General features: G+C 34.5%; 1 protein-coding gene across 1 annotated transcript; it reads right to left on the bottom strand.

Moving 5' to 3' along the window:
- Positions 1-3,069: 3,069 nt before the first annotated feature.
- Positions 3,070-26,420, bottom strand: LOC148954823 (protein snakeskin-like). Its single transcript, XM_089107956.1, has 4 exons — positions 26,284-26,420; positions 12,517-12,705; positions 9,270-9,389; positions 3,070-3,250 (listed from the first exon to the last, which is right to left on the bottom strand). Exons 1-4 carry the CDS (start codon positions 26,338-26,340, stop codon positions 3,173-3,175), a joined length of 444 nt encoding a protein of 147 aa, XP_088964082.1. The 5' UTR covers positions 26,341-26,420; the 3' UTR covers positions 3,070-3,172.
- Between the last annotated feature and the right edge of the window lie 555 nt (positions 26,421-26,975).

Below are 26,975 nucleotides of genomic sequence, written 5' to 3' on the forward strand. Positions count from 1 at the left end.
TAAGTTACAACCCTTGCCCTGAAGGGTTTGGGGGGTTTGTCATCCTCAAAATCATAATTTCCAGAACTTTCAACTACGCTGAAGAAAATGCCTATCTCAAAATTTTAATTGGATGTGTTCGGCAAAATGGTGGGCGTAAGAGGGGGGTTAGTTGCTCTCCAATCACTTTTGACTATTAAAAAGGGCACTAGCCCATTCAATTTCCAATCAAATGAGGTTTCATTGGATGTGTTTGGGAAAATGGTGGGCGTGAGTGGGGGGTTAGTTGCTCTCCAATCACTTTTGACTTTTTTTTATGTTTCTACGACAACACTTTCTATAAAAACCTTATATACCCCCAGGGTATAACTTACAACCCTTGTCCTAAGGGCTCTGGTGGGGTTATCATCCTAAAAGACCTAATTTCCAGAACTTGTAACCACGTTGAACAAAATGAATATCTCAAAATTTTGATTGCATGTGTTTGGGGAAATTATGGGTGTGAGAAGGGGGTTAGTTGCCCTCCAAGTACTTTCGACTATTAAAAAGGGCAATAGCCCTTTCAATTTCCAACCGAGTGAGCCCTTTTGAAAGTTTTACGACAACGCTTTCTATAAAAACCTTATCTGCCCCCAGGGCATAACTTTCACTGAGGGCTGTAGGGGAAGTTTCATCCTCAAATACATAATTTCCGGACCTTACAACTAAGTTGATCAAATTTCTATCTAAAAGATTTTATTTGGATGTGTTTGGGAAAATGGCGGGTGTGAGAGCGGGGTTAGTTCCCTTCCATTCACTTTCAGCTATTAAACCGCGCACTAGGTCTTTGAATTTCCAACTGAATGAGCCCTTTTTGAAGTTTCTACGAAAACACTTTCAATGAAAACCTTATATGCCCCCAGGGCATAACTTAAAACCCTTGCCCTGAGGGCTATGGGGGGAGTATCCTCCTCAAAAACATAATTTCTATCTGGAAATCAACCTCGATGAACAAAATGGCTATCTCAAATTTTGATTGCATGTGTTTGGGGAAATGGTGGGCGTGGAAGGGGTGGTTAGTGGCCTTCAATCACTTTCGACTATTAAAAATGGCACTAGCCATTCCAATATCCATTCGAATGAGCCCTTTTCAAAGTTTACGAAAATTCCTTCGATACAAAGTTCCCTGGTATGGAAAAATAAATAAATAACACATTGTGCCAACATCGTTCTTTACTTAGGCAGCGCTATTGCACTGCCTATGATTACTTTTTATTTCAATGTTTCGGTTCCTAAGAGTAGGAGTTAATTCTTTACTATAAATACTATAGGTTATAGCTCGTTATTTAACGTAATGAACACTAAAATAAGATTTATTTTGAAATTTCAGTTACTATGGGCTATAGCTTGTCCTATAATGTATCTTAGTATGGAACGTGATCGTTTTTTACTCGGTTGCAAGCTATCTCTGCAACCCGGGTTATCTTGTCAAAAGATAAACGTTGTATCATCATGTATATAATTATTTATTTAAATACTTTAATAAATATTGGCTACAGTTTGTTGTTTAATATGTCTCTTACTAGGTTACTAGCTACTTACTGCTACTACAGTGTTATTGAAAAATGCAGTTTTTCGTCAAAAATTTATATCATTTTTAAAATTGATTTTTGTTAAATACGAAATGTTTTTAAATAAATGAATTTCCTTTCAAATGAGCCATTAAACAGCTCTCTATGATAATGGATACTGAACCACTAATGGATTGCTCACACTGGTATGATAAGCATTGTGGGCATATAACCCAAATCACTGAAAATAACTATATAAAATAATCCTTTTATTTATTTTTACCACAATACCACTGACGTACTGACATAATCAATTAAGCACCCTGATTGGTCACGCGTAACGGAAAAAAGAATTGAAATCCATTTCCCTTACTTGTCTTCCTACATCCAACACGCCTTTTTCCACCTTACTACACGAATGTGAACAATGCGTAAGTAATGTTTTATTACTTACCTTTTTTGTATTACTTAAAGTACATCTTAAGCAACTTTCTATCCTTGAAGTTCATATCTTCAGTCATATTTTGATAGATCTGTCTACAGATAATTTTTTATTTTTTTTCGAACATTTTTATTAACATAAACACAACTCAATATGAAAACAAGTCAAAACAAAAATAATGCTTGAATAAGTGACCGGTTGGATATGAACCAGAATCTATAAGCAAAACATTAAGTAAGGCAAAAAGTGCTCAAAGCCTTAATAATATATATCGACTAAAAGTTTATTTTAGAAGACATCGGAACATTTAGGTGCCCTTGCCTATGGAACTGTATGTGTTTATGGGGTTAAAAAATGTAATTCCTTCAGCCTATACAAGTAGCTAGCGATATCAAAACTTCTAATTCCTGCTTCCGTGGAAATCAAACATCTCACGGTACCGTGTTTTGACTTCGGTTTTAAAAAAACTAAATGTATTGTTCAGCTACCTAGTTTTCACAAATTACCTAATTTAATAGCAAATAAAATGTTTTAGCAATTTAGCAGATTCTTATTAGATTTTATTTGTAAAATAACTGGAACTGTCGGTAGTTAAAACCTTCATGCAGAATAAAGCATACAGAAAATCACAATCAGAAAGCGTCAGAGACAACTCTCTACTTGAACTGAGCAATATTGTTGTTTTACCACTTGCAAGAACAGGGGGGTCCTCGTGCCCCAGGCCCCTTAGATCTCCTGATTTTGATTTTTTTTTGTGTTTTCTCAAAAAATTTACGAACATACATAACCATTACCATAGTCTTTCGCTAAGAATAGGCTGTTTTTTTTTACTACAATTGTGTAAAAGGTTTCTTGAACATCAACTCGTCAAGTCAATTTGAATGTTATACTTAAAAATTATGCCCAAAAACCCTTATATAAAACATTTCATAAAATCACTGTGACTTCAACTAATTATTTAGATCAGACTTCCCTTCCATATATTAACAAACTGAATGCTACATAAATAACTGTTTAATTAAAACAATTTTCACTTATTTACATATTTTCATTTCGTTTTAACCGTCGTTTTATTTCTTAAGGTTTTCAAGTGACAAATTAAGTCTCGAGTTTTATTTACTAATAAAAAAGAAAAATTAAAAGATCTATATCACAATGGTACGTTTGAAAATTAAAACTTATTTAGATAGCGCTGTTATAATCAGATGGTGTTGTAACCTTGGCGATATGCCAGGACTGAGTCTATCAAATACAGCAGGCCGTTGATTAAACACAATACCTGGAAGAAGAAAATGTAATTTTTAATTTAATGATATAATTTTTTTAATATTTAAGCTAAAATCAACTAGTACAGTTGGTAGATTTAAGTTTATTCTCTGTATCTAATTTTCATCAAAAATAAAACATTATTCTGACTAAAAACTCATAGCTTTAATTAAAACAAATAATCTAACAAAACTACACTTGCAATTAATTTCACCCTGAAAAAAATATATATGCACTTGCTTATAAATTTATTTTTGCATTATTTCATGCATAAATAAAACTTAAATATCTAAGTTTAGTAAATTTAACATTTATGTTACAAGATAAACTTTAGCTTATAGGCTAGACAAATATCATTTTTAATTTTTTTTTTTTTTTTTTTTTTTAATTTTGAACGACTATAATCCCTAAATTTGGCAACCACTTTTAAAAGGTTTGAAACCATTCAATCGGGACTTTCTCTGTCTATAATTCGTCTTTTTTTAATGCCCATGAAATGTTCTAGAGGTTCTTCCTCACTGAACATTAAAACCTTTTTTCCGTTTTTACGAATAGGACTATTTAATAAAACTAACTTTTATAACTTTAATAAATAAAATAATATTAGCATTTTGACAACTACATATCAGTATATGTATATTAAAATGACCATGCACATTCATTTGTATTTTTTTCAATAAAGTGCAAATTATGTTCTGGTCTTGGGAAGGCATAGGGGTTTTGAGCCAAACTTATGTTAATTCCTGCTTGTTTTGAGTTTGACTCGGTTATTTGTTGTAATTTCTGTTCGTTTTGGGTTTTATTTATTTATCGATGTTGATTTGTGGTAGTTTCACGCTTGGTAGATTATTTAATTTTATTTTTGCTCATTTTTTGTTTAATGGAGTTCTTTACTTTTCTTTGAAAGTTATTTTATGGAAAAAGTTTTTTTTAATTAATTTTTGTTTGTTTTGTATTGACATAGTCTTTTCAGGGAAAAAGAAAATAATACTTCAAATCTTTTCGTTTTTTAACACTTTATAGTTTGGCCTGCTATTTGTATGCTGGAGAAAAATTTTCAGCAATTTTTAACAACATACACCCTTTTAAACATCTGGACACAAATGGTAGTGTTTAATTTAGTTTCATACCTCTTCTAGTTGACCTGAAATGGAAAAATATATACCATTCGCCAAAAAAATCTGTTTACTTTCTTTGATAGCTTGGAAACGCTTACGCTATTTTGATTTGTTTAAATTTTAAGAGCAGAAGTAGCCTCGAAAGTTTGAACATAAGACCCTCAGTTGTTCTTGGGATACTGCTGAGATGCCTTATTGGGAATTAGCATTAACACAGTGCATTTTGATTTAATCTTACGGAAACATTTAGTTTTTAAACATAATGGGAGGGTGGGCGTGGGAGGGAGATTAGTTGCCCTCCAATAAATTTCGACCATTAAAAAGGGCATTAGCCCTTTCTATTTTCAATCGAATGAGCCCTTTTCGAAGTTCCCACGACAACTCCTTCGATACGAAGTGCCCTGGTCTAAACGACAACAACAATAAAAAATAAGATATTACACCCACATCGATCTTTACTATAAAAATGTCAAGCCTTCCAGTCACTTTCGACTATTAAAAGGGCACTAGGCCTTTCGATTTCCAATCGAATGTGCCCTTTTTGAGTTTCTGCTCCAACGCTTTCTATAAACACCTTAGGCTATATGCCCCCAGGGCATAAATTACAACCCTTGCCGAGGGCTGTGAGGGGTTTGTCATCCTCAAAAGACCTAATTTTCAGAACTTTCAACTACATTAAACAAAATGGCTATCTCAAAATTTTGATTTGATGTTTTTGGGGGAATGGTGGGCGTGAGAGGGGGGTGAGTTACCCTCCGATCACCTTTGACTATTAAATAGGGCACTTTCATCAAATGAGCCCTTTTGAAGTTTCTAAGACAACACTTTCAATAAAAACCTTATATGCCCCCAGGGCATAACTTACAACCCTTGCCCTGAGGGCTGGGGAGGGGGTTGTCATCCTCAATTACCAAATTTCCAGAACTTTCTACTACGTTGAAAAAAACGGCTATCTGAAAATGTTGATTGGATGTGTTTGGGGGAAGGGTGGGCGTGAGAGGGGGGGAGGGGTTAGTTACCCTCCAATTACCTTCGACTGTTAAAAAGGGCACTAGCCCTCTCAATTTCCAATTGAATGAGCCCCTTTGAAGTTTTTATGACAACTATCTATAAAAAACCTTATATGCCCCCAGGGCATAACTTACAACCTTTGCTCTGAAGGCTCTGGGGGGGTTTGTCATCCTTAAATACATAATTTCCAGAACTTTCAACTACGGTGAACAAAATAGCTATCTCTAAACTTTGATTGAATGTTTTTAGGGCATTGGTGGGCGTGAGAGTTAGGTTATTTAATTTCCACTCACTTTCGACTATTAAAAAGGGCAATTTCAATTTCCAATCAAATTAGCCCTTTTTTTAAATTTCTACAATATATACCCCCAGGGCATAACTTACAGCCCTTGCACTGAGGACTCTGAGGGGTTATAATCCTAAAAGACCTAATTACCAGAACTATCAACTACGTTGAACAAAATGGATATCTCAAAATTTTGATTGGATGCGTTTGGGGAAATGGTGGGCGTGAGGGGGGGGATTAGTTGCCCTTCAATCACTTTCTACTATTAAAAAGAGCACTAGCCCTTTCAATTTCCAATTGAATGAACCCTTTTTGAAGTTTTTACAACATCTCTTTCTGTAAAAACCTTATATGCCCCCAGGGCATAACTTACAACCCTTGCCCTGAGGGTTTTAGGGGGGGGAAGGGTTGTCATCCTTAAAGACCTAACTTCCAAAACTCAACTACGTTGAATAAAATGGCTATATAAAAATTTTGATTGTATGTGTTTGGGTAAAAGGTGGGCGTGAGAGGGGGGTTAGTTGCCCTCAAATCACTTTCGAATATTAAAAACGGCACTAGTCCTTTGAATTTCCAATTGAATGAGCCCTTGTTTCTAGGACAAATATTTCAATAAAAACTTTTTAGGCCCCCAGGGCATAACTTATAACCCTTGCCCTAAAGACTGTTGGGGGAGTGTCCTGCTCAAAGGTATAATTTCTTGAATTTTAAACTGCGTGTAACAAAATGGTCATCTCAAAATTTTGATTGGATGTGTTTGGGGAAATGGTGGGCGTGGAAGGGGTGTTAGTTGCCTTCCAATCACTTTCGACTGTTAAAAAGGGCACTAGCCATTTCAATTTCCAATCGAATGAGACCTTTTGAAGTTTCTACGACAGGGTGTTCTACAAAAACCTAACATGTCCTATTGGCATAACTTACAACCCTTGCCCTGAAGGCTGTGGGGGGGTTGTCATCCTCATAGACCTAATTTCCAAAACTTTCAACTATGTTGAACAAAATCACTACCTTACAATTTTTACTGAATGTGTTTTGGGAAAAGGTTGGCGTGAGAGGTGGGTTAGTTGCCTTCAAGTCCCTTTCGACTATTAAAAAGAGCAATATCCCTTTGGATTTTCCATTGAATTATCCCTTTTTGAAGTTTCTACGACAACGCTTTCTATAAAAAAAAACAACTTATATGCCCCCAGGGCATAACTTACAACCCTTGCCCTGAGGGCTGTGGGGGACTGTCCTCCTCAAAAACACAATTTCTATCTGGAAATCAACCGCTGAACAAAATGGCTATCTCAAAATCTTGATTGGATGTGTTTCAGGAACTGGTGGGCGTGGAAGGGGTGTTAGTTGGCTTCCAATCACTTTCGACTATTAAAAAGGGCACAAGCTACTCCAGTTTCCGATTGAATGAGCCCTTTTCGAAATTTCTATGACAACTTCTTCGATACGAAGTGCCTTGGTCTGAAGGAAAAAAAATAATAAATAATACATTGTACCAACATCGTTCTTATATGCCCCCAGGGCATAAATTAAAACCCTTGCCCTGAGGGTTGTGGGGGAGTTTCCTCCTCAAAAACATTGGGTCGGGTGTTACTTGGGAGGATCTTTCCATAAGGGAAGTTTTCTGGGGGAGGGGACATTGCTATGAAGGGGGCGCCGGAATTCCCAGCATTATTTTAAAAAAGATCAGAAATTAAATCATAAAAAAAAATTCAACTGAAAGTAAGTAGCAACATCAAAATTTAAAACGAACAGAAATTAATACGTATATGATTGGGTTCGCCCCCTACTCATTACCTCGCTCTTTCAGCTAAAGTTTTTTTGCACTTTCATCAGAGCTACTTTTTCTAATTAATGGCCTTTATGATTAAGGGATCATTCTTAAAGAATTCGAATGAAATTTGAATTTAGCGTAAAGAGCGAGGTATTGACTAGGGAGCGAAGCCCCTAATATACGCAATAAGAATATACGAATATAGAAGTTCGAGAAAGCCATTTAGCCAAAAAAAAGTAAAATTAATATGCAAATTTTGTTTTTATTATTCATGTACAGTGAGGCAAAATCAAAGCTGCATTAACTCAAAAACGTTCATAAATTAAATAAAAAAACAAGTTTTTTTAACTGAAAGTAAGAAGCTACATTAAAACTTAAAACGAACAGAAATTATTCCGTATATGAAAGGGGCTACCCCTCCTTAATCCCTCGCTCTTTACGCTAAAGTTTTTTATTGTTTTAAAAAACAAAGTTGTGAGACGGAGTCAAACTTTAGCGTAAAGAGCGAGGAGTTGAGGAGGGGGCAGCCCCTTTCATGTACGGAATAATTTCTGTTCGTTTAAGTTTTAATGTCGCTCCTTACTTTCAGTAAAAAAAAACTTTTTTTTTAAAAAAAAAGTTTTTTTTTTATTTAATCCAATCTTTAGGTCAATTGCTTCAAATATTCCCTGAATGGAAATATTTATGCAATATTAGGTTGAAAGTGTTTGAATTAAGATTTAACACAAGATGCATACGTAACTTCAACAAAAAAAAAAAAAAAAAAAAACGAGCTCCAGCTACTTTTAATAGTTTCTAGAAAAATAAGATAAAAAACAAAGCTATGTGAAACTAAAATTATATTTCCCTTTCACATATGATCCAGGATAACTAAACATATGTAGGGTCCTTGATATCCCCCCTCCCCCTCACTCTAACAGCAAAAAATAAAAACAAACAAAAATTGTCAGGTGTTAAAAAAGACTACTGGTAAAGAAAAATTCAAGCCTTAGGAACCTTAAACCCCTCTCCTGGAAACATAGCAATTTTTATGGCCACCCTTACTTCTGCTTGTATTTGTCCTCATTCTGCTTGAACTGATTTCATATCTCAAGTTTCAACTCTTTGCTATTTCAAAAATATCCACCTAACTAGCTTAAGCCTAAAAATGGAGAGAATAGGCACCGCTAATTAAAGCATTCCCTAAGATTTCACGAGAAATGTTAACAATAATATTGTGCAGTTCGCAGACATACATTGGTTGCTAAAAATTAAGATAGTGAAAACACGCCTTTATTGAAAATATGAGGTTACTTCATCCTTGAATGACAACTACCGTTTTAAATTCATAGCCTTGCATAGAAATATTCTCTGGAGGGGGGGAGTCTGTGCACAGTTATATAGAAATATAATTGTCAACAACCAGCATGTTTCACTATTTTAAAGCTGATTATGGTGGGTTGATATTCAGAAATTTACTAGTTCTATTTCCATACTTTCAAATTTTTGAATCTCCCGCTGAAGTTTCACCAAAAATTGCTAACAACTTTTGCAGTTCGGGGAAACACATTTGTTGCTATAAATGATTCATAACAGACTATTCCTGTGAGACTTGATAGGAACATATTGGATTTATATATTGGATTATTTTTTTATTGTTTTGTTGAAGTTTCGTTAAGCATAGGATTCTATTTAGACTAATTTATATTCAGATTTCAAGTATTAGTCTTTTTCTGCTTCTTCTTGAAGTTATACTGTCAAATATAATCGCGCGTCGCAACTTATGGAAACGTAAATAGTAAATCATGTGGTCTAATTAATCTTTCTTCACACTTGGAACTCACAATTGAGACTAAATTCAACTTACACCAAGAACCTTTCCTGCGCCAATGTAACCACCGGTGACATAAGAAGAGTTATAATACTCCAAAACCAAGGCACCAGTGACAATAAACATGATCATACCAGCGAAATTGAATATAAGCTCCTGAAAATAATTTCAAACATAAGAAAAGTTTTAGCAGCAGAGACCTGCGGAACCCTGATTTTATAGGGGGCAGGTGAAACTTAGACAATGCAAGAAATTCATCACACAGGCAGGAAATTGAAGGCTTTATTTTTTTGGTCTTAGTCTCGATCACAGTTTATAGAATTATCCAGTAAGTTTATCGTAGATCATTTCTGGTCTTCATTCTCAGTACGAACAAAAAGCTCCTCCAACTTATTTCTACATTAGCGGGTTAGTCTGTTTCCGTCAATCAATGAGAAATGGTTACAAAGTGCATTATTCGTAATAGCAGGTTTCCACTTGTTTCGTGTCCAAGAGAAATCTGTCTTGTCTACCCGTGAAAAGATCTAATGCCACTTATGTTTATATCTGCAAAAACCTTCTCTGGAACACTCGTACCTTGGTCCGGGTTTTTATAATTGGTGAGATAGGGTATGATCATACTGCTAATTCTATAAACTGTGGTCTCGATGCAAGTGTTTTGTCCTTTGTATTTATTCAAAGCAGCGTTAATTGGCAGGAGCGGAGGGTATTTTTTGCCATATCTTACATTTTCAAGAATATCTTTTTTGGTGGTATTTTTATTGAAAAATACCTTTTTTTGGTATTTTACTGAAAAAATTAAAAAAAATCGTCCCTCACTAGATTTAAATAAATATATTAATATATGTTGCCCCTCCCCCCTAATTTTCGTGAATTGACTTATGTGCTTATTCATATCTAATTTATAATTTACATACCGCTCCATTTTATTTTTATCTGACTCTTCTTACTTTGTCTTTTTCAGTTTTTCAAAAGATTAGTAAAATATAATCTAGTAAATTGACTTCTCTATGGGCATGTGGGTTTTCTCCAAAACATCCAATTGAGCGTCCAAAGGAGGGTACCACTGACTTCCACTTTCCAAGTCTGGAAGTTTTGAACTCCCCTCACTGTAGTAGCTCATATCGATAGCAGTGCTCACTGTTTGGACAAGAGTCTTATCCTGGGCCATATTGAGGAGCGAAAAGTTATTTTTTGTTTCCACTTTCCCTTGATGCAACCTAGTTTATTGTACTTATTTCTTTACAATAATGAAATAGATAACATTAAGGTGCGTCTGTATGCACATACTGTATTACATTTCCATTTAAGATGCAACCTTTGCAGAAAAGTACACAAAACTATCAGTGCTTACATTTTATTTTTCTTTCAACCCTTCTACCTACAAAATTTCACTCACGTTTTTAAAAAAAGGTTTAAATAAAGTATTATTTATCAGTTTTGTTAAAAAAAAATTTCAAAATTTAATAGGGACGAACAAAAGGAGGTACAAAAAAACTAGGGGATTATTTCACAAATAATTTAACAATTGCATTCAAATTCTTAAATGTCGGCACCCAAAACCAAAATGTATTGACCTTGTGACACAATCGATATGTGACACGCAACACTTATAACATAGGACATACAGATTTTATCTTATTTAAATATTATGTGCATTTTGTAAGCTCTAAGGGGTTTCCAGCCACAACTGTCTATTTGTCAGTGAATGAACGCATTAATGTATCTTATCGGCACTACACCTATTCTTAAGTAAATAGATTTATTGTTTAGGAAGAGATTTTTCTGAAGTTTTAGAAGTGCTAGGAAGAAACGTGAAGAAGATATTGGAAAAAGAGATAGCTTCAGAAAACGAGTTTCATTATATCATAAAATAAGCAACAAAAGACTAAACAGACCTGAGCTCTGTTGAAGTAGACCAGGCTCTTAAATTATACATTTTTTTTATTTTCATTCGTTTTTTTTGTGTTTTTTTTTAGTATCCAGGCACATATTTTCGGAATGCAGGCCCGATTAGTTTGCACACTTGTATGTATTACACACTGGAGCCAACAATAAAAGCTAAGCACGAAAATTATAGCCAAGGTGATTCACTATAACCTCAGTAGCACCAACCTCCCCCACACGAATATTCAGAGCAATTATCGTACTTGTGCATTATAAATAAACCAGCGCTATTGACTGTACAAGAAAACCAGACACGAAAGCAGACAAACGGGTACTCGCTAGATGAATAGATGGCAAAGCGTTGTTTCTCATTGAGTTTACAATATTTAAACGATTGTTTTTGGGGTTTAGGGGGGGAGGTACCTAGGTTAGGTTAGTTTACTTTTTTAATATATGCTATGCTTTACCCCCCCCCCTAATTTGCAAATATATAGCCCAAATTTGTTTCTAAACTATTATATATTTAGCCTATTTTATTTCATTAGCGTTAACCAAACTTGACTTCTTTCGTATATAGCGCTGGTTTAGTTATAATGCATAAGTACCCAATTATCAAATAGCCTGAAACAGGATTTCAAGCAGAAGTATACCCACCCCACACCACTATATTAAAATTTGTTAACAGGAGTTTCACTAGCAGCAAAGACAAACAGATTGCTTGAGAGAAGACGTGGTTTGAAAATGTTCAGTGGCTTGGTTTAATCGAACAACTTGTATGACTCGTAGAATCGTCCATCAGACAAGCCATTGTCAGCATTGATTCAAACATTAAACAAAATTAAATACACTATTATATTTGATCATTTAGGTTTTTTATTTGCTGATGTTGTTAAATTTGCTTTAAACAACTCTTTTGGACCCAGAGCCATGCCATTGACATCTAGCATTGTTGCTAGCGCCGTAAATCTTGCTCAAGGGTCAATCTATTAGGGCCGTTTTTTCACTCATCAATGTGCTAAGATCTTACATCTTTTGTCAGAAAACGCTTAAAAGTGAAATCTTTTGAACTAAGATCTTACATCTTTGGTCGTTTTTGTGCAAACGTCTCATCATTCTGCTCTGATCAGCGGTCTGAGAACGATGATGAGTAGATCATCAAAGTTCTCTCATCATTGTTCTATATGGCAGAAAGATGGCCTCTTTCACGCTTTCTGCTAACATCAATGAGCTGTAAGACCTTAGAACAAAGATGAGTTGAAAAAACGATAATCTTTGCCGAAAGTTGTAAGATCTTAAATGTAAGATCTTAGTACTAAAAAACGGGCCTATTGTCTATGCTACTGTCAATGATGTTTCCGCCCTCTTAACTTTCGCTTGATAATTTATTTAAACTTACCAAAAATCGTTGATAAGTACCAGCTTCACCCCAGACATAGGATATCAGAAGTGCCAATGAAATCATTAAAAATCCACCAATGGTAATGATGCCTGTTAAATATCTGTCGATGTAACTTCCAGAAATAATGTCACCACCGAAATGCAAGTCATATTGTCGAGTTAATACAAGACAAATTATAGCAACAATCTGAAATAAAAGTTAGACTGACGATATATGATGAAATTTAAGACTTGAAATATTAAAGGATGTTAGAAGAAATACATGTCATCACTTCTCAAATAATAAGAAATTAAGTATTTTCCTGTTAAGCAATTATTCTGTATTCACTCTTTTTTCATCAAGCGTAATGCTATCAAAGCAAAAGTCTGAAAAGGCTAGAGTGAGCCTTTGAACAGAAGTATTTGCTCAATGGCTCTAATCTGGGGAACAGATTGGACGAGGAAAAGTACCAGTTTTCTGGTACCCACTTGTGCCACAAAACAGTAGTTTCTACCCTTAAAGGGTCGAATTGTTCTTACAGAAGTTCTGAAACAGTGAATAAATCTCGGAAGTATTGGATACAGCATGTAGTTCATAATTTCAGAAACACACACAGGATACAAGAGTATTCTCAAAAATTCATTTGGTATCAGTTTAGCAGGTTCACTCCACATAAGGAAAAGGTTCGTCTAAGTTGTATTTGGAAACCTATAGTTGAGTAGACTGGGATTTATATGAACTCAACCTCAAGAGGGAAATTTTAAATTGATAAGAGTTAAAGTGATAAAATACAATTAAATCAAGGTTTCTTGAAGTAAATAAATGATGTTAAAGGATGAAACAATTACATCTCTAATGGAAATAATTAATGATGTTTTATCTATCGACAGTTATTATAGCGCTTTCTTGTGGTCTCCTATCCTTTCTTGACATATCCTTATATCTCTGTATGCCTCTCTGGAGAACAGTCACTAAAACTAATAAATCCGAAATACTTCCGGAGTATCTTAGACTCACGGAACCAGCTGCATTTCATGTAATTATCTTTAATTACTGAAAAACAAAAAGAAAAATGCAGATCACCTTTCGGAAAGTAGCAAATCAAAATAGTTTATAAGTAAAAATTCATTTAAAAAAATACAGAATATTAAAAAATTGAATTTAACCAAACGATAGCGTGTGTCCCAAGCAAATAGAACAGCAATTTTATGGCTTTTACAATTTGGTTGCCGAAAACACAACAGAATATCTTTAAGGTAAGTGTTCCCAGTGAAACAAGCGATTTTGTAACAAGCCTGCAGCTGTAAATTTCACCAAAAAAAAAACTGTTCAAAGAGAACAAATACCATTGGACAAGAAGACTCATTAGATTCATTAGTCTTAGATCTGTCATAATATTTCCTAGACATTTTCTTGGAGAAGGATCTAAACTTCCTAAAACTACTACTACTACTACTAACAACCCATTGCAGCATCAATCCCCCTGAGGCCAACAGAGCCACGCACGCTCCTGTTCCATCCCTATCTATTCAAAGCCTCCCTCCTTACACCCTCCCATAAAGTTCACATTGTCCTTAAATCTCTCCTTATGACATTTTTCCACCTCATTCGGTGGCGACCTGCTGTCCATTTGGCCCTAGACGGTTGGCCGACAAGAACAATCTTTGGCAACCTTCATCCACATCATCCTTCATCCTTCATCCACAGAACGTGTCTTAGGCCATTATTGGACCTTTCAGTTATGATAGACTAAATGACTATCTCAAAATTTCATTTGGAGGTCTTTGGGGGAGGGGGAAGTGGGCAGGAAAAGGCGCTTGAACTTTTACTTTTGCTTGAATGAGCCCCCTCCCGATCTTCTATTTTTCCACGGGGGGGGGGGGTATTTTCAGCAAGGTTTTTTCCAGGAGGGGGGGGGGTGTTTTCTGGTGGGAGTATTTTCTAAGGGGGTAAACACCTAGACTCAGTTGTGACAGTCATTCCCGAAACGATAAGTGTTTGAGTAGACAAAAATTACTTATCCCACAAGCCTGATTATTTATCCTTAACGTTTCACGCGGTGTAAATGATGTCTGAGACTAGGAGGATTGCTGCTTGAAACGGTCTGGTATAGCTGTCAAATAAGGTACACTCAGAGACGTTCAAAGGGTAGGGGGACACCGGCTGAGCTGCCCCGGATTCCGCAGCTGGGGGGGGGGCATTTGGGTGATTGTCCAGTTTGATCAGGTTTTTTCCTTTGCTTCAGCTTTTTTTACTTTTATTTGAGTCGGGAGAAAGGCAGTTTAATTAATTTTTCCGGGCACTATCAACCATGGGCGCCAGCAAGGGGGCAGGGGGCGATGCCTCCCTCCTGGAAATTTAGGACTATAAGTAATTATAAGGAAACCAAAGGAAAGAGAGCAGAATAGGGAAAAACCATGGAAAAAAGTTTGCTGCCCCATTGTTGGCTGCCTGCCAATAGATTGACCCATAATAAGGAAAATATAAGTTCCAATTTGTGACTGGGTAACCCCTAACCAGTTTTCCATAATAAATTTTCTATGATTTGGTTGGAGCAAAAAAAAAAAAAAAAAAAAAAAAAAAAAAAAATCCATAGTAATGAATGGTAAGTAAATAACGATCCTTGCCAATAATGAAAGTATAAGTCTAATCATGGTTGCAGCGGCAGCTGCAACCTAGTAAAGAGCGAACCACAGCCCATAGTAATCAAAAGTTGAAACACGTTTTAAAAAAAAAAACTGTCTAGTGAAAAAAATTCCATTTGACACTGAATCAGGAATGGTAACTATTGTTTAGCTTAATCTTAGAAGTACAAATTTATTGTGAAAAGAAATTTATGGTGATTTCGAAAGAGCCTGAAAACCCTTGAAAATGGCGTCAAATCGAAATAAAAAGCACCATTGGAATCAGCATGGTCGAAAACCTTTTGTAGGATAATTACAGTCCTCCACCTTGAACACCAAGGAAAATGACTTTTTTGCATGGATAGCACTGATGTGTTTCCTTTTTTTTTCCTTTTTTTTCTAGAAGGGCTAGGGGGTGGCCAGAGCATCATAGAGAGTGGTGTAATAGCTCATTCTAAGGGGAATAAAATTTGTAAGTGCCCTTTTTAAGTTAGCAAAAAGATTGGAAGGCAAATAGCCCCCCCCCCTACAAGCCCCTCCCCCCAATTAGTCCTAAAAAATTTTGAGATAACCATTTTGTTTAACATAGTTCAAAGGTTCAATATATATGGTTTTGATGATGATATGACCCTCTATAATCCCTGGGGAAGGGCTGTATGTGGTATCGGGCGTATCGATATCGCGCATACCGGTATCGGGCGTATTAGTATCGCGTGTATTATATCAGGAATATCGGTATCCGCTGTTGTTTTTTTTTAGTCAATTTCTTGGTTTATTTTTTAAAAGCATGTCCCAGCAATGTATCATCATTGCAGCGGCAGCTGCAGCCTAGTAAAGAGCGAACCACAGCCCATAGTAACCAAAATTTAAAAACGCGTTTTAAAAAAACTGCCTAGTGAAAAAAGATTCCCATCTGACACTGACTCAGGAACGTTAACTATTATTTCGGTTCGTCTCAAAAGTAAAAGTTTATTGCGAAAATAAATTTACGGTGATTTCGAAAAAAGCCTCAAATCCCACAAAATTGGCGTCATATCAGAATAAAAAATGTACCATTGGAATCAAAATAATTAAAACTTTCTACAGGGGAATTACAGTCCCCCTCCCTGAAAAACAAGGAAAATCACTTTTTTGCAAGGGTAGCATTGATCTGTCTACCCTTTTGTCTTTCTCTTTTTTTTTCAACAGGTCTAGAGGGATGCCAGAACATCATAGAGATTCTTAATGGCTCTTTCAAGAGCTGTTAAATAAAAAAAAAAGCAAGTTTTTTTAAACTGAAAGTAAGGAACGACGTTAAAACTTAAAACGAACAGAAATTATTTCGTATATGAAAGGAGCTGTCCCCTCCTCAACGCCTCGCTCTTTACGCTAAAGTTTTTTATTGTTTAAAAAGAATAGAGTTGTGAGAAAGTCAAACTTTAACGCAAAGAGCGAGGTGTTGAGGCGGTGCCAACCACTTTCATATACGGAATAATTTCTGTTCGTTTTCAGTGTTAACGTCGTTCCTTACTTTCAGTTTAAAAAAACTTCTTTTTTTTTATTTCATTTGTGAACGTTTTTGAATTAATGCAGGTTTTGATTTTCGCTCACCGTGCATCAATAATTAAAACAAAATTTGTATATTAATTTTGCTTTTATTTGGTTAAATGGCTGTCTCGAAAGTTGTTTAATTTTATTTACGAACGTTTTTATTAGTAATAAATATACGTAACTTACAAATTAACTTACGTAACGAACTTCTATATTCATATATTTTTAATACGTATATTAGGGGGTTTGCCCCCTAGTCAATACTTCGCTCTTTAAGCTAAACTTTGAATTTTGTTCCGATTCTTTAAAAATGACCCCTTAATCACAAAGGCCGTTATTTAGGATAAATAGATCTTATGAAAGTACTAAAAAATCTTTTGCTTAAAGAGCGAGGTATTGACTAGGGGGTGAACCCAATCATATAGCTAATATTTTTTGTTCGTTTTAAGTTTTGATGTTGCTCCTTACTTCCAGTTAAAAAACTTGTTTTTTTTTTAAATTTAATTTTTGATCTTTTCTTTAAATAATGCTGGGAAATCCGGCGCCCCCTTCATAGCAATTGTCTCTTCCCCCATGAAAGCTTCCTTCATGAAAAAAACCTCCCATATAACCCCCGACCCACCCCCGCCCCCAGAACAAATTACTACCTGAAAAAATTCCCCCTGGAAACGTCTGTTTACTTCCCAATAACCAATACTATATGTTAACATTGGGTAAAGTTCATAAATTTCAGCCCTCCCTCTGGGGGCTTCGAAGGATTAAATCATCCTAAGACATATTTCTAATATTTTCGACCATGCTGAACAAAATGGCTATCTGAAAATATATATTCTGCCATCTGCAAGTTCCATATGGCACTAAAATAGCACTTTGTGCTATTTCTCAAAGGGTGGCACTAGCAGGCTACCAGAATATCGTTGACAGCTCTTTTGTAGCGCATATAAAAGATATTGCACATATCTACGTCTTTCATATAAATTCCAATATCATCAAGTTCAAATGGCACTAAAAACGGCACTTTTGATGTCGTGTCTCAAGTGCACCATTTTAATGGTGCACTAGGAAAAAAAAATTTGATTTCCAACAAAATGTTTGGCTCAAATTTAAACAAGTAAAAAAAATCCAATTGTTCTGTTGGAATTGTGACTTGCTTATTGAATTCCAACAAGTTACACAAAAAAATCCAATTTTTCTGTTGGAAGTGTGACTTGCCTATTGAATTCCGACAATTTATTGAAATTATCAAGATTTATGTACTTTTTTAGTAGAAAAAATGTAATTTTCACCGTAAATAGGCTATATTAATCAACACGGTTTGAACTTCAAGAGTAGTTTGAAGTTTCTTGAATATCATTTTAAATTTGACTATAGGACCATTGAAAGTAATATGTTCAGTATAAGTTCAATCCAAATATTTGAATTATAGCAGAAAAAGGGGAATGCTAATTGAATTTTGAGTATAAAAAGATAATTATAAAAAAAAGGAAATATATTTTTACTTTGAAATAAGTTGAGCTTTCTTGTCTGCCTAATGAACACGCAGAAATTTATGTACACAAATTGTCATTTAACTTTTACAATCGCTTTTTTTAAATACATTTTTTTTGAGTTTCTGTAGGTAGAAAATTTCTTAATATGCTACCCTAATCTTAACAGTACTAACGGTGAAAATATATTACTTTCTGAATTCATTTTTTTCTAATTAATAAAGAAAGTACTTTTGTGGGAACAACTTATGTTTTTGAGATGAATGTCATTTTTGTAATGAGGCCCAAAAAGCGTTTAAAAAAAAAATCTTCCCTGGATTTGGCATAAATTTACTGCTTACGCTGAATAACCAAGTAAGCAAATATATCAAACAGTTCGTGGTAACGAACTGTAAGTAAGGAGCGACCCGGCTCAATAGTAACCGAAACTCTAAAAAACGGGGTTTTGATACGAATATACACATCAAAAGAATCACATTTTGATTCTAATTTCAAATATTTAAGTTGCATCAAGTTTAGTATTACCCATCAAAAGTTACGTACCAGAGAAAATTTGGCGGATTTTCGAAAAAAGGGGAAAAGACCCCCTAACAGTTGTAAAACCTTAATGAAAATCACACCATCATATTCAGCGTATCAGAGAACCCTACTGTAGAGGTTTCAAGCTCCTATCAACAAAAATGTGGAATTTTCCATTTTTTGCCAGAAGAAAGATCACGGATGCGTGTTTATTTGTTTGTTTGTTTTTTTTTGTTGTTTTTTTCCCCAGGGTGATCATATCGACCCAGTAGTCCTAGAATATCGTGGGAGGACTCCTTCGAACGGAAATTAAAAGTTCTAGTGCCCTTTTTAAGTAACCAAAAAAAATGGAGGGCAACTAGGCCCCCTCCCACGCACATTTTTTCCCAAACTCACCCGATCAAAATTTCGAGAGAGCCATTTTGTTCAACATGGTTGAATATATGATAAAAATGTCTTTTAAAATGACTTAATCCCCCAAAGTCCCCAGGGGGAGGGCTGAAAGTTATGAACTTTACTCAATGTTAACATATAGTATTGGTTATTGGGAAGTATACAGACTTTTTCAGGAGATTTTTTCTGGTAGGTGGGGGAAGGCGAGGGTCGGGGGCTATATGGAAGGATCTTTCCATGAAGGAAGTTTTCATGGGGGAAGGGACATTGCTATGAAGGGGGCGCCGGATTTCCCAGCATTATTAAAGAAAAAGATCAGGAATTAAATAAAAAAAAACAAGTTTTTCAACTGATCAACTGATTGTGATTAAGAGGTCATTTTTAAAGAACTGGAAAAAAAATTCGAACTATAGTTTAAAGAGCAGGGTATTGACTAGGGGGCGAACCCCCTAATATACGTGTTAAAAATTTATGAATATAGAAGTTCGTTACGTAAGTTAATTCTAAGTTACGTATATTTATTACTAATAAAAACGTTCATAAATAAAATTAAACAAGTTTCGAGTAAGCCATTTAACCAAATATAATATGCAAATTTTGTTTTAATTATTCATGTACGGTGAGCCAAAATCAAAACCTGCATTAATTCAAAAACGTTCAAAAATTAAAAAAAAAAACAAGTATTTTTAACTGAAAGTAAGGAACGACGTTAAAACTTAAAACGAACAGAAATTATTCCGTATATCAAAGGGGCTGTTCCCTCCTCAACGCCTCGCTCTTTACGCTAAAGTTTGACTTTCTCACAACTCTATTTTTTTAAGCAATAAAAAAACTTTAGCGTAAAGAGCGAGGCGTTGAGGAGGGGACAGCCCCCTTCATATACGGAATAATTTCTGTTCGTTTTAAGTTTTAACGTCGTTCCTTACTTTCAGTTAAAAAAACTTGTTTTTTTTATTTAATCGAAGAAAAAAAGACGCCTGTAAGGGTATTTCAGTCCTTTACGTACACGTAAAGGAACCAAAAGCTTCCCCAAAAATGAGAATTTTCTAAAATGGTTCACATTTCAGCTGGACTCAGAAATACTACACTTTAATAGCATGAATCGTGCTTCAAAAACTCCGGTTTGCTACGGGATTAATTAAAAACAGGACGTTAGCCCAATAAGTTTCAACAAACAATTCACAGTGTTAAACTGTAATTAAGGAGCGACTCATCTCAATTGTAACCGAAACTCAAAAAATGGAATTTTGATAATTGATAAGAATAGGGTTTTTATGCACGATTGCAAATATATAAAGTTCATTACGTTTAATATCTACTCAGCAAAGGCTTCTAGCCTCAGAAGAAAAAAGGATTTTGATGGATTAAGGGATTTTGAGAATAGGGAGCCTGATGTTCGAAAAAGGGAGAAACACGCCCCAAAAAGTCAATAAATCTTAATGTAAATTAGACCTTCAGATTCATCGTATCAGAAAATGTTATTGTGGGGGTTATGATCTCCTATCTGTACAAACGTGGAATTTATGTTTTTACCAGAAGACTGATTACGGATGCGTTTCTATTTGTTGTTGTTTTTTTTTTGTTTTTTTTTTTTTGCTATAGTGTCCTTTTTAAGAGACCGTAAAGATTGGAGGGCAACTAAACCTCCTCCCAAGACCTAATTTTTCTCTTATTTTGTTTTCGAATGTTATGATTTGATATCAATTTGACAAAAAAAAAATCATCTCCTTCAATTACCTACAAACGTATAATATTTGAATATAATATTGCCTTTTCTTTGGAAAAGGCACTTGTTTCATTTAAAAAAGTTGGGGAAAGAACCGAAAGTGCACTTTGTGGGAAGGTGCTATCAAATTAAATTTATAAAAAGTGATTAAATATAAATATAAGCTTTTAAATCAGTCCTTAAACGGCTTTTTTTTGTTACAGTAGCCTTCTAGTTTCTGGTAGTCAGTAGGTGGTTTATAAAGCCCTTTCTTCATTGTGGCTTTTTCAGGCGAAGTCGGCCGAGTAAAAACGGTTTTTTGCTCATCGAAAAACAAACGTTCCTGAAAAAAATGTATTGTTTTGTGAAGTACGGATAATGAACTTTTATGTTATAGACTAAAAATTTTTCTTAGCTGTCAAGGCTGTTTGCAGTATTTTTTTAGAGCTGTCTTAACTCCCCTAGTTCGATGATAATTAGAAATTATATTAAAAGTAAGTTTTCAACTGAAACTGAGAAGTGACACTAAAACTTATTACGAACATATATTATTCCGTATAAATAAAAAGATCATGGCAACGTTGTTTCTACATTAAATTATAATAAAAAACGAACAAAGATTAATTTTATAAAAACAATTTGTTTCCGAGGGAATTAAAGAGCGAAGTTGAAACTTAAAAATGGACAAAAATTATTTTACTTCACAGCATATTTAATATACATTAATATAACTAGTATAAATAAACCAACTAATTATGTTTCCCTATGCTTTTATGCTTATACACAACTAGCGCTTTACTGAAAACACAAAATAATATAGGAGTTTTGGTGCAGTAAAAGCAAACCAATTAAGGACAATTTTTATAGAATCAAAATATTATCAATCCCTTTTAGGATCAATCCTTTTTAAGATAAAACAACAATCCATTTTAGGGTTTTCTTTATTTTTTTAAGTTTAATTTGGTATCACTTCTACATAATAGCTCAGTTCAATGACTGGCTCTCGTTTTGATTCTTAAAAGGACATGTCATGATTAGTTTGTACATAAGTTCGAAGTAAGGCCCATCTTGATAGAATTAGGACTATAGACTAGCTTTAGAATTTGTATCATAGCTTGAAATTCACTCTCGTATAGAGAGAAATAATCGGATTTCCAGAGTTCATATTATGTCTTATTTGATCTTCGTTTCAAGTGATACTAAAGCATATTCAATTTAAGACTGCATATTACCCACTAGTGGTGTTATAGCTGGTGAGAGCAAAATGCTGCTTGATAAATCAATCCAATATTTTCTGTATGCTGTTCAATTACTTCGCGGTTATTAAAAAATATTTAGTTTTACGCTTACGTTTTTAAGATAATTTTAATTGTATACTGAAAGTTCCTAATGTCACAACTGGTGTAAAACTATGAAAAGCTTTATAGATTCGTTTAGTGTTGTCAGGTTACATACTCACTTTTGACTCAAATCAATAATCCTGTTTTTTATGCTTGACTTTTGTGTTTTCAGTAAAGCGCTAGTTTTGTAGAAGCATAAAAGCATAAGTAAACATAAGTAGTTGGTTTATTTGTACTAGTTATATTAATATATATTAAATATGCTGTGAAGTAATAATTTTTTTTCCCGTTTTAAGTTTCAACTTTCTTCTTTACTTGCCTCGGAAAAACTTTGTTTTTTAAATTAATTATTGATAACATTCAGTCACAGAATCAGCTTTTATGGTGATCTTAAATATGTATTTGTTTATTAGTAATTAGTGCAGTTATTAGAACACAAGAAAGTTCGTATAATTATAGAAAACACAAGGGAAACAACTTAATAAGGGGCAATTTCGGCAAGAATATGCCGTCAACTTTTGCTTGCATTGCAAGAGTACCCATGAGCTCATACATGAAGCCACTATAATCAGAAATGTTTCAGCTGAACGGAGTACTAAGAATTTCTGTATTTTCCCCCTGAACGGATGCGTTTTCTTGTGTTTTATTATCATTTTTTTTCTCTAGGAGTGATTGTATTTATCTATTTTTCTCTGTGAAAAATATTTAGTTTTTTACAGTTATGAAGTATAAAGGTGTCAAATATACTGGCTTTTAGCATTCAAAATTAAATCAAAAATATTGAATTAAAATTTTTTATTTGATTTTCTTAATCTCAGTTTTGTTGTTTTACTTTGAACAAGCTTCTTTGATAATGCGTAATTTTTCATAAACACTTAGTCTAAAAGCAAAAAATATTTTGGTGTTTGATAACCAAGTTCAAAACTGTCGATATTATTGAAAAATATCCGTCAAACGCTTCACTATTGGTCAACAGGACTTAATGCTGGGAGTTTGTATCTTAGTTTTTGTAAGTAGGCTATTGTTTTCTGTATTTTTTGTAAATACTTATTTTTCTTCATTTTAAATACTTTTACTTTGATTGGCATACTTCTTCCATTGCCTTTAGAAAATTGTTGGTCTCTAAGCTACATTAAATAAAGAAAATAAAACAAGTTTTTTTCAACTGAAAGTAAGGAGCAACATTAAAACTTATAACAAACAGAAAGTATTACGTATGTGACGGTGGTTGCCCCCCTCCTCAACACCTTGCTCTTCAAGCTAGTTTTTGGCACTAAAAAAAGTTACTTATTGTTCTATTTAAACGACCCTTATTGTTTGGGAATCGTTTTTAAAGAATTGGGACAAAATTTAAACTTTACAGCAGAAAGCTAGATGTTGATTAGGGGGCGACCCCCCTCATATGCGTAATAATTTATGTTCGTTTTTAAGTTTTAATGTTGCTCCTTACTTTCATTTGAAACAGCTTGTTTTTTTTTATTTATGATACATGGATCCACCTCCATGGAAAAATCCCCCTCCCCATAGAAATATCCTCTGAACAATTCAATCCTGGCGAAAATTTACGCCGGACACTTACCCTTAACATCTCCACGCATAAAATTAAACTAGTAAAAAGAAAGCAAGACATATAAAGAAATTTCATATAAGAATTCTAGCAAATTCACCCAGCGTAAAGTTTCTTCTTGAAATTTCACCCCCTGGAAACTATTCTCTCCATTGAAAATTCTCCCAGTAGAAAATTCATCCTCTCCTCCCCACTCGAAAAATGTATGCATACTTCCCAATAACAAACAAAACAAAGGGGCGATTTTTATAATTTAAAAACCTTTCCCCAGGGGCTGTAGGGGGTCATTTTATATCCAGACATAGTTATCGGGCCTTTCAACTATACTGAAGAAAAAAGTTATCTCAAAATTTTGATCGGACGATTTTGGGAAAGTGACGTGGGAGGGGCCCTAGCTACCCTCCAATTTTTTTGGTCACTTAAAAAGGGCATAAGAACTCTTCGTTTCCATGAAAATAAGCCCTATCCTGACGTTCTAGGCCCACTTGGTCGATATGATCACCCCTGGGAAAAAAAAACAAAAAAACAAATAAACATGCATCCGGTATTTATCTTCTGGTAAAAATTACAAAATTCCACATTTTTGCAGATATGAGCTTTAAACATCTACAGTAGGGTTCTTTGATACGCTGGATATGATGGCGTAATTTTCATTAAAAATATATGACTTCACAAGAGTCTTTCCCCCTTTTTCGAAAAATAAGACGGATTTTCTCAGGCTTGTAGCTTTTGATGGGTAAGACTAAACTTAATGAAACTAAAACTTAATATTGGAATCAGCGTAATAAACCAATGTTTTTGATATCTCTATTGGTATCAAAATTCCGTCTTCGAGTTTTGGTTACTATTGAGCCAGGTCAGATAGTAAATAAGTTACAGTTCATTAGCACGAACTGTTCGTTTACCATAGAGTTATATTTACTCTATGGTAGTTACTCTATAGAGTAAGTTACTCTATTTTCAATAGAGATCATTGAAATGTTGATCTTTTTTTCTGCGTTGCCAAAAGTATTATATTCATAAAACTTAAGTTCCATGAAATGTAATTTAACCAATTGAAAAGATTTTTCAACTAAAGTAAGGAGCAAGTCAAAAACTTGAAACAAATATAAATTACTCTGTATATAAAGGGGACTGCCCCCTTTTCAACACCTTGCTCATTAAAAAGGTTTTTCAGTGCTTTGAAGAATATTTTTTTTTTCAATCGCAAATTTTCTTTAAAAACTTGAAAAAAAAACAACTTCACACTAAAGAGTTAGGAGCTAAGGACGAGACAGCCCCCTTCATACAAAGAATAATCTGTTCAAACAGGTTTCAAATCTGTTCCTTGCTTTCAGTTGAAAAGCCATTTTTTTTTAAATTTCCGTTTTCCAAATCATTCCCAGGCCTAACCAAGATATAATTTGAGGTACTGGTCCCTTAAATCCCTGATCAATTGCTTTTAAAATGTGTAAATCAATAATTGTACGTTGATTAGTACCGTTCTACGTTTAAATTTGCAATTTCAATTTTGGATAAAATTTGAATATACTTAAAAAATTGGCGATGAATTGTAATTTTGGTGAGAAGACCTTGTTAATATTACTGCTAAAGAACTTTGGTTGGATGAAAAAGAGGATTATTGTTTGTATGGATGGAAATTATGTGAGACATTTGATCTTCTACATAACTGAATCCATCATGTATATATATATATATATATATATATATATATATATATATATATATATATATATATATATATATATATATATATATATATATATATATTTAAATACATTGAAATATTTCATGTAAATGAAAAGCTGATACGCGATTATAGCTGATACGCGATTAGGAAATGTTGATCACCAAAGATCACCAAATGTAGCATAATTTCATTACAAATAAAGCGAATCAACTTGGTTGAATTCAGTACTACCACCGTGTGGCATTACTTTTTTTGCAACTGGAAAGCCTAAAATATAGCTACTGATACTTTTAAATCAATTAGCTTCTCAGGGTTTTTAAATTTGATTGCAAATTCGTCCTCTTTGGGGTAAAGTCGTAGTTTGGTGTCGTAAACCACCTAAACTGTCACCCAACCACCACTGCTGTTTCGGCGTCTACCCCCCCACCCTGGAAAATTTTCTGCCGGCACCCTTACTATCAACACTAGGAACGTGACAGGATAAGTTTTGTTTTTTTATCCTTTATACAAAATTATATCCGGGGATGTTAGCATATTTAAGATACAGGATTCTCGAACGTACTCCAAGAGTAACCCAGTTATAGGATTGGGGACACGGCAAGAAAACCGGATTTTCCATTGCTACAGAACTTCGGAACCCGAATCCTTTGGACATGGAAGACTCGAACGCCTAGCTTATGCCTTATTACATGTCTAGAAATAGGCCTACTTTGTAAATCGCTGAACTAAAGCAGCGGAGGCGTGGCCCTTTTAGCGCCTGGGGGCAATATCAGTATCTGCCTTCCTCTTAATATATCCACTGAGAATCTTGTTAAAAAGATTCTTGTATCTAAATAGAGCCCCAACACATCCTTAGCCTTGGGACAAGTATACCCCCTTGTCCCCCAACTACGCCACTGAAAGTGAAATAAATCTATAAAGAATTCTTACAACTTCTGCCAATTTCAAAAATCCAATAGCTCGAGCAAATACTCTTAAGTCTGCCATTTTTTGCTATATAATCTGCAATCAGCTACCTAATTCAGATGAGTTCAAATTAAGAATGAAAGACAGAAATAAATTTGTTGAAACCCTTTTGCCCTTGGATTGCAACGCATTTTCCAAGAAAGGATAGGGTGACTTAATTAATGTCGTTGCTATGTCAAAATGTAGGCTGGTTTTTAACCTTTTCTGAATGGATCGTGAATTGCAAATAAAACACATTTTTGCTCTGTAAAGGGTTCTTCTGATTGCAGAAAAATCCGTCTAGCTGATACAAAAGGTAAGCGAAGTGGAGGGGAAAGGAAAATTCATGAACACAGTCAGGAAATTTACCAGAAGGTGGGGATCATGCAGCGCCAGGGGCTTAGTTTTTAGTACGCTTAAGTGGAAAAATTGGGTGTATGTTGATTCATTTATATGACACAGTTCGTGGACGAACTGTAAGAAAGGACTGCATGTTCAATCAAATAAATAAAATTCATTAAGTGTAAAGTTGCTCAAGAAAAGTTATGAGCCGGAGAAAATGTGCACAATTTTCGAAAAGGGATCCCAACTTATCCAGGTGATTTTGGTAGAAATTATGACAAAGAATCGTGGTTGCATCGGTAGATGCAACCTAGTAAAGAGCGAACCGCGGCCCA

The sequence above is a fragment of the Artemia sp. Qi Xiang Cuo genome, chromosome 2 (genome assembly GCF_049724085.1).
Source record: "Artemia sp. Qi Xiang Cuo chromosome 2, ASM4972408v1, whole genome shotgun sequence".
Classification (NCBI taxonomy): domain Eukaryota; kingdom Metazoa; phylum Arthropoda; class Branchiopoda; order Anostraca; family Artemiidae; genus Artemia; species Artemia sp. Qi Xiang Cuo.

Coding starts and splice junctions, on each gene's coding strand:
- LOC148954823 (XM_089107956.1), bottom strand. CDS start 26,340: ATGGCAGACTTAAGAGTATTTGCTCGAGCTATTGGATTTTTGAAATTG. Junction 9,390..12,516: donor GTACTTATCAACGATTTTTG/GTAAGTTTAAAT, acceptor AATTATTTTCAG/GAGCTTATATTCAATTTCGC. Junction 3,251..9,269: donor GCGCAGGAAAGGTTCTTGGT/GTAAGTTGAATT, acceptor TTCTTCTTCCAG/GTATTGTGTTTAATCAACGG.